Below are 8,716 nucleotides of genomic sequence, written 5' to 3' on the forward strand. Positions count from 1 at the left end.
GGTGGGACTGACATGCAACTCGGTAGGACCGATATGGTTAGGGTTTGGGCATAACGTAATCTCGGTGAGACCGATTACACAAACTCGGTGAGACCGAGTTTGGTAATAAGCTAACCAGAGAGTTGGTCAGGTAAACTCGGTGGGACCGATTTGCTCTTTCGGTGAGACCGAAAAGTTACAAAAAGGAAACAAAGAGTTTACACTGCAATCTCGGTGGGACCGATTCGCTCTTTTGGTGAGACCGAAAAGTTACGAAAGGGAAACAGAGAGTTTGCAATCCCATCTCGGTGAGACCGAGATCCCTATCGGTAGAACGGAATTGCTAGGGTTTGGCAGTGGCTTATGACAAGTGAAACTCGGTGGCGCCGGATAGAAAGAATCGGTAGGACCGAGTTTGGCTTAGGGTTTAGGTCATATGTGGATATGGGAAAGTAGTTGAGGGTTTTGGAGCATATCACTAAGCACATGAAGCAAGAGGCTCATTAAGCAACACCTCATCCCTCCTTGATAGTATTGGCTTTTCCTAAAGACTCAATGTGATCTTGGATCACTAAAATATGAAATGAAGAGTCTTGAGCTTTTGAGCTTGAGCCAATCCTTTGTCCTTAGCATTTTGAGGGTTCCACTTTCACATCCATGCCATGCCAATCATTGAGCTTTCCTGAAATAGTCATCTTGGAATAGCATTAGCTCAATGAGCTATATGTTGTTATGAATTACCAAAACCACCTAGGGATAGTTGCACTTTCACTAGGCGACTCGCAATTAGGTCTTGTCTTAGACACATAGGCATGCATCCTTTTTCCCTCATTAATTGGTATGCGTGATTCCTCACTTAGCCCTTCCTTCCTTTCCCCTTGTTAATTAGCACACGTGATTCCTCTAATCACGCAGCCTTCCTTCTCCCTCGTCAATTACCCCTCTTGCCGGCCTCTCTTCTTCCACACGATCCTTTTCCCTGGTTGTATCTCTCTAGATCGTTTGAAATCCTCTTGATTCCTCAAACACCTCCTTGAGACCCAGGAACCTGGAAGACATATATAAATTAGGAGGATTTAGTGGAAGGAAGCGAGGTGGGACTATTAGTATAAGACAATCTTCTAATTTGAACAATCAATAGAGCTAGCTTATTTGGTCGTAGTACTTAAGACAGAAGGGCTGGTCGTGAGTTTGAATATCCATAACGCACCTTCTTTTTGTTTTCTAAAAAAGTAGGACCAGGCCCAACTCAGCCCATGGCTGTAGTGAAATCGATCAACGCTTTAGTACCACCTCACGTATATGTTTTAAATTCAAATTGAAAGCGTAAATTCATAGAAAGAAAGCGAATTATGGCGGTGAACCTGACAAAGTCAATCTGTGCTTTATCATTATAGGGAAAAGATTACAGCAATGTAATCTTTCTTACTTTTTGGCAGTTTGTTTTATTTCTTTCCCCTCTCGTAAGGCAACCATGGCAAAGTTTTTTTCCCTCGATGTTCGTCGGTGAGACCGTGGGATTCGCCTGCGCTATGTCCGCCGCTTTGATGGCCGGTGGTAGAGAGGGGGATCTTGATGCCTCGGCTCCATCTAGTAGATAGGTTAAGGTTTTTATTTCTCATAGGGGTGGTGCCCAGACGAATGACGACGCTTCTTCTTCGCGTCAGTCTTCTAGACTCCGATACTTCTCAAGTTCATCCATTGGGATGGATTAGACAGAGCTCTGGCATAGATTCCTCACGACTCGTCGGGCATCAAGGTTAGGGTTTCTCGTCATGCGTACATGACAATGAGACTTGATGTCAAGTTCTTCAGATACACTCAAGGGTTCAACGACGACGGCTGTATCTCCGGGCGCTGGTCTTTAGGGGAACATGCATGAAGACTTTTCGACTATCATCGACAAGGTCAAAGTCAACTCTGGTAGGGCAGCAACGACAACGTTGCGTCGGCGGCTCGTTCTAGCGCCAATAGTGGTCGTCTGTTGGTCTAGGGACCTTGTAATTTTTATTTTTTTGGGATGCTTTGTACTTTTATTATAGATAGGAGTAGTCCTTTTTTGAAAAAACACTTTCTTACTTTGATTTATTGTCAAGTTTATTCTCGAGTACTTACCATCAACCGAGACCATTAACATGGATATGGAGCTAAGTACTTTACCATACCCTATCTTTTTCTAACCGCCATGGTGGAAGAGGTGGGGAGGTGGAAGGGGAAAGATCAAGCCGTCGTGGCGACTTATGAGTTCAGTTCTTCCTTGAAGCTCAACCCCAATGGCGCGAGGTTTAGAGATATGACACCCGGCGAAGCAATCGCCACCTTTGGAAGGATCTTCCTTTGATGTTCAATGGGCGGCCTATGATATCCTACCATTGTATCTTTTGGTCAAAAGGCAACAACATGGAGCTCCGACATCCCTCGACGATGCTTCCTTTCCTTCCTCCTAGCCTTTGAGCCAAAAGGGATGCAATTCGGCCTTAGCTTTGCGCCTACAACTCCTTCCTCACAAAATCCTCTCACGGTGGGGCTGTGGTCAACCTTTTGTCCCAAGTGGTTTCGTCCCCAATGATGGTGGATTCTGGGCTATATTGAAGCATGTTGCAAGGATTAAGTTGTGACCTAGTTTCGTCGGGGCGTCTTTGGTAAAATGGACTGACTAACTTATACTTTTTTCTTTTCTATTACGTCCTTGTACCGATTGTATCATCTCAAATACTCCAAAAAAAGGTGTGGCATTTTTTTAGATTTAATTTCAAACATCAATTAACCAATAATACATACGCCATGTAACTTCAAAATTATTTTACCATTGATAAAAAATCAAATATGAATTTAACGATATGATTTTTGTGGCACACTATAACATACTACTACTAGAGTACTAGTAGTTCAATTTGTGGCAATTTTGTATTGCCTTCTTTCTTAGGGTGGAAGGAAATAATGTTATCTATTGCAGTCTGGGTCCTTCGAGAATCGAGACCCTTTTCCCTAGCTAAAAGTAAATGATTTCGGCCTTTAGCAGTCATTAATTTAGAAATGCTTGACTGGAACTGCACGCTTCCTCTCTTCGAGAATATCAATCGTCCATCAACTAGCACATCGATTGCTTATCTCGCCTTCAACCTTCCGGTGTTCAACCATTTCCCTCCCACGCGCACGCGGGATGGCGGCAGCTCACGCCACCGCCGCCGCGCCTCCTCCGCCGCCATCGGAGCCGACGGCCGCCTTCGATACGAAGCCGCCACCTAGCCCGCCGCCGCCGCCGCTTTCGGCCGATGAGTCCGACGCGCCGCCAAAGAAGCGGAAGCTGGAGGAGTTGGGGTTTCACGACTCGCCCTACTACAGGATCAGAGAAGCCGTCGCCAACCTCCGCGGCCGCTTTCTTCAGGTCCGCACACCAAACCCTTAATCTCTCCCTGCACTCCGTTCAGTCTTGGTAACTGCATCAACTTGCATAATCGTGCTATTTGTTGGGGTTTTTTACTAGGCGTTTTTTTTTTTTTGAGTAATGCTTCAGGCTAGAGTGCTGGTAGTAATGCTATGCTTGCTAGTGTAGTTGTTGGAAATTGGATTAGCGACTGAATGGAAAATCCAATTTCCAAGGTTTGGTGTTGGGCTCATGCTAGTTTCAGTTGAAATGTATGATGTTGGTGCGACGGAGAAAAGGCCATATGTCTGCAAAATAGAGATTGGAGCACAGAAAGACGGCGGTGACCACTATAGTTTGTATCTTCGGACTACACAATTGTTCTGTGCAATCGTGTATTGCGATTGCTGATACTGGATTAGAACTTCTACTAATTTGAAATACCCTCGCTTGCTGTTTACTTCTCAATAGTCGTATGATTTGTACTGGTGAAAACACGAAGCCTCTCTGAAATGGTACATTTGTTTTGTGTAAGGTTTGCCAAGCTACTGATTCCCAGAAGAAAGCTGCTGCTCTCGAGATCCTGAAAGGTAAATGTTCAGTTCATACTGTTGTCAGATCTTACAGAGATGTGCTGAACTTCTCTGATGCGTTGAGTATGCTTTTGGTCAGGTGCATTTAGTTTAGGATATTGTGTTGAACCATTTCCTCTAGTACTGAATGTTTTATTTATATAGAAGCTTGGTGTTCTCTTTTTCATACCAATGTGATGTGCAAGCCTGTTACATTTCTATAGCATGTAAACACATACACATCGATATGTTACATTTCATAGCCCGGCACTTGACAAATCCCTACAGTTTTTGTAATATAACTGATATATCGTGTTGGCTTCAATAGTACCTAGGGTCATAATGTACTTTGTCAGGATTCTTAGTAGTTATAATGAAACATACACGCATATGCTATTGGCACAAACAATATGAATCTAAATGTGTTTGCACCTTTCTGGAAAGCTACTTAAAAGTGTGCTCTGTTTTGGTTTAGTAATTTCTGATGACCGCGTAGGGCTTAATTGTGTATACCTGACAGTTTCAAGGGTCTTCTGAACATATGGGTTCTTGATCTTTCATATGCATGCATCTATTGAAGATAAATAAGGCTAATTAGTTTGCCCCTGCTCATTTTGCATTGCAGAGATAAAAGTTGTCATGGAATTATCCAAGAAAATGCGGCTTGATATCTCTGCTGCTGCTGAGCCTGCTAAACCATCAGACATACCTGCAGTTAGAGATGTCAAGAACAAACCTGCAGGAAAAGTTCCATCTGGAGGGAAGAATCAAGTGCCCCAGATAGGCCAGGATATAGGCGAGAAGGTACCACTCAAGCCTGTAAGCTCGCAGACTCCTGCCGTGGGGATTCATCGAGAAGCCAATCCAATTGAGATGGCAAACCATGGCAATCAGCTGCTGGGAGGGCGCTTGCAAGGATCTTACGTCGTTGGTGGATCTCCCATGGGCTGGAATTTTCTCATGTGGCCTGGAGGTAAAGCAGTCTACTATGGCTTGACCAAAGCAGAGTGGTTGGCACGTCAAGCTGCAGAGTGAAATCTCACTTCCACTCTGCAGTCTAACATGTAGTTCGCTCTGAAATATTCAGAGATAACCTAGCTGTTGCAAGTAGCCCGCTGTGAGGTACTAGTAGTAACTGGATAGGAGTACATCAGACTAGACATACGAGTTCTTGGCACCTGAGGTCCTGGACATGGCGAGAGTATCATCAGCGAGCATCATTTTGGAAAGCTTTTCGTTGAATCTACAGCGTGGTGACTATTCAGTAGTAGGCACACCGTGATTTTTCTTGTATTTTGAACCGGTCAAAGCCGCTGCTCTTGTCATGATTTTGCGATTCAGGAATGGGTACAGCAGGAAGTAGCTTAAGCAAATTGGCATGATCGATGCATTTTCTTCTTTAAGCAAGTCCAAAAGCATATGGCGTCATGTTTCTGTGAATTGTGATGGACTTGACTGGTTTTGCAAAGGGTCGTAACATGTGCTGTGAAATGAGATGATACTGAGGAATGATATACAGGGTGCACCTCTTTCATCTTGAGCAATGTTTTGAATTTTGATTTGAAATTGTGTGGCGACAAACATTGATGGTGTGTGAATGTGCCCAATGTTTTTCACATTTTTTGAAACATTTTAAAATGTTATACAGAAATCCGGTGCAACGGTAGCACCACAAGCATTGGTGCACTAGATACTTCCCCTGTCTGTTGGAGGTCATTGCTTTGTACATAAAGCGGGAAGATGCCCTTTTTCGATGTTCAGATTGGTGCAGGTCCTGTGAAGTTCGTATTGAAATTTTAACACATGGATCCGGCCAGGCTGCGGATGAGTGCTGCACCAAATTTGCAGTGGAACATTGCAAGCAGAAGGATGAAGTGCAATTTCGACTGATGGAGGAAGAGGCGAAGAACGACGCATGGATGGTAGGCGACGTACAGGATCTGACCTGATTGGTTTACAGTTATTTTTATTCAAAAAGGGCTAAAATTGTTTGTGAGGGTCATAAACAAGTTTCTAAAAAAAATCTCAGATTTTAAGAAGGGTTGACGGATTAAAAAAATGTCCATGAATTTGAAAAAGGCCCGCCGATTCAAAAAAAATTGAAACAATAAAAGATGTTTGTGAATTCATAAAATGTTCATGGATACAAAAAGTTCATGGATTCAAAAATTTAAAAAATTGTGCATTTCTAAAAATGTCCATGGATGAAAAAAGTTCAAGAATTTGAAAAAACTCCACAGATTCAAAATTGGTCGTGAATTCATAAAATGTTCATGATTTTGAAAAACTGTTTATGGATTCAAAAAGTTCACAATTTCATAAAAATCACAAATTCAGAATTTTTTATGATTTTTAAACATAATTAATCGATTTGAAAAAATTACTGAATTCAAATATTCTTTGTAGACTTCATGAAAATTATTGGATTACAAAAAGTTGTTCGGCCTGGCGACCTGGGCCGGTTTAGGGACCGCCGAAGCAAGTCACGGTCTCGCGCACAGGAGGATAGCTGTGGGTGCGCCCGCCTGCGTTGTTGGGCCAGGCGTCCTGGACCAGTGTCAATGTAGGGCTCAACAAACAGAAACAGAAAAAGGTGTGCGCTCTACATTGACACTGGGCCTGAACAGAAAATCGTGTGCCTGGTGGCCTCGGTTCCAAATTCCAATCCTTGTCCAACATGGCATCGGACGCTGCGTGTCCTTGTCCAAGTACAACAAGCGCTAGCGCTGTTGCCATAATAAAAGTGCAGAGGAATCCCTGAGCGAAAACACCTCGGCATCGAACGAACAAGCGTCGTCCTACTCGTGTCGTGTCGTAACCTTCATCAACTCAAAAAAAGAAAAAAAAACTCGTCTTTTTGCAACCTTTCTCGGCGACAAGGGAGGGGAGGAAGGGAGGAAGATGAAGTACCCGGTTGGGTTCCGCTTCGCCCCGACGGACGAGGAGCTGGTGGAGTACTACCTCCTGCCCCGGCTGCAGGGCCGGCAGCACGTGCCCAACCTCGCCATCATCCAGGACAACGTCTACCAGTGCCACCCGGACGACCTCGTCAACGGTACGGTACTTATTACCTTCCTCGCTGTGCACCATGGCTTGACTTCTTACTACGAATGTTTTATTTTACGAGCGCTTGTTGATTGATCGCAGGCAAGTACAAGGACAAGGGGCAGGACAACAACTGGTTCTTCCTGACGTCGAGGACCCGCAAGTACGTCAACGGCGGCAGGCCGGCCCGGACGACGGACGACGGCCGGGGGCGGTGGAAGGCGTCGACGGGCACCACGGAGGTCGTCGGCGCCACCGTCACGTACAAGGAGAGCGGCCTCGCCTACCATGAAGGCCCCATCAAGACCGAGAGGAAGACCAAGTGGCTCATGCACGAGCTCACCGTCCCCGAGTACGAGAACAAGCTCGACAAGAGCGGTGTCGACCGGCCCAAAACCGATACGGTCAGTTCCACTCCAACACATGTACTATGTTTTTTACGTACGAGTACTTAGCTAATTGCTGGCCTGACCTGACTTGAGAGCGCGGCGGCATGCATGCATGCATGCAGCTGGACGAGTACGTCATGTGCAGGATCTACGTGACGCCGAGGAAGCGGAAAAGGAACGACGACGAGGCGGGCCCCAGCGGGACGCCGGAAGAATTTACGTGTCTGCTGGCTGCGTCGCCGGAGCCCGGCCCGGTGGAGACGGCGGGGCCGAAGCTCTCGGAGCGACAGGCGGGCAAGAGGCCCGTCGAGCCGGAGCAGCCTCTGGACCGATGCTTCGGACCACAAGACGGCATGCAGGTGCGCCGTTTCGGGACTGCTACTGGGTACCCCCACGGTGGAACCGGGCTGACGACGATGGCATACAACCCCCATACATCAATGGCGCGGCCGCCGGTGGCGTTCACCGGCCAGATGCCCGCGTCCGGGGCCGCCGCACCTCCCCATGGCTATTTCGCCCCGGCAACGATGATGGGACGCCATTTGGGCGCCCCGTCCAGCCAAGCGTTCGGACCACCGCTGGTGACTCTCGCGCGACGTCCACAGATGATGCAGAAGCAGCCGGAGACGGAGGAGATGCGCCAGAAGCGAGCGTACCAGCAACATGTGGACGAAATGGTGAGGTGTGGCATGAGCATGATGCAACAGCCTGGAGATGGCGTCCATGAAGCAGAAGCAGCAGCAACCATACTTTGGCGATGGAGTCAATAATCATCATCTGGCCCCTCAGTTCCTGCCTTGCAACAATCAATCAGTCCAAGTTCAGAATTGGCAGTGCAGTTGGGCGGTCCCAGCTGATTCTGGCGCGACGACGGTGCCGGCGACGGTCAAGGCGAAGGAGGTTGCAGAGACTGGGGCCGCAAACGAGGGGGCCGACGTCAATGGGGATTGCAACAGTGATAGTGAGAAGCGCTCTGTGGAGGCTGAGACCAAGGGTGTGTTTCCTTGAGCCCTGGATTATGAGAAAAATAAAACTGTTGTGAGCCGTGAGCTGAGAGTCATGAAAAAGCTGTAAGTTGTTTGATTGAAACAACCGTGAAACTAGAGATTTGACATGAATTGTCTGCAATGAAAGAATATGTTTATATGTTAATTGACCGTAAAGTGGCGATTTGTATATTTGTACGCAATTCAACAACCATGCTGGAAAGGAAAGTTATGACAATATACACAACTCATAGCTAATATATAGGAAATGTAACAAATATTTTTGAATGTTGCGTACATATAATTAGGGTGTGATCCTATAATATTATTACAAACGGGCCGGCTAAAAATCAGTCGACTGAGATTTAGCGAAGTCTC

The 8,716-nt window shown here is 46.2% G+C and overlaps 1 protein-coding gene and 1 pseudogene across 1 annotated transcript; both read left to right on the forward strand.

The window, feature by feature from the left end:
- The first annotated feature begins 3,103 nt into the window (after positions 1–3,103).
- Positions 3,104–5,452, forward strand: LOC119356113 (translation initiation factor IF-2-like). Its single transcript, XM_037623017.1, has 3 exons — positions 3,104–3,367; positions 3,882–3,936; positions 4,544–5,452. The coding sequence occupies exons 1-3, from the start codon at positions 3,143–3,145 to the stop codon at positions 4,951–4,953; spliced, it is 690 nt and encodes a 229-aa protein (XP_037478914.1). The 5' UTR covers positions 3,104–3,142; the 3' UTR covers positions 4,954–5,452.
- A 1,367-nt stretch (positions 5,453–6,819) lies between these two features.
- LOC119358075 lies at positions 6,820–8,360 on the forward strand (annotated as a pseudogene).
- The last annotated feature ends 356 nt before the right edge of the window (positions 8,361–8,716 follow it).

This window comes from Triticum dicoccoides, chromosome 2A, assembly GCF_002162155.2.
Source record: "Triticum dicoccoides isolate Atlit2015 ecotype Zavitan chromosome 2A, WEW_v2.0, whole genome shotgun sequence".
NCBI lineage: Eukaryota > Viridiplantae > Streptophyta > Magnoliopsida > Poales > Poaceae > Triticum > Triticum dicoccoides.

Excerpts from the sequence above, each read along its gene's own strand:
- LOC119356113 (XM_037623017.1), top strand. The coding sequence starts at position 3,143 with ATGGCGGCAGCTCACGCCACCGCCGCCGCGCCTCCTCCGCCGCCATCG. Across the intron at positions 3,368-3,881 it reads TCCGCGGCCGCTTTCTTCAG|GTTTGCCAAGCTACTGATTC; the intron begins GTCCGCACACCA and ends GTTTTGTGTAAG. Across the intron at positions 3,937-4,543 it reads TGCTCTCGAGATCCTGAAAG|AGATAAAAGTTGTCATGGAA; the intron begins GTAAATGTTCAG and ends TTTGCATTGCAG.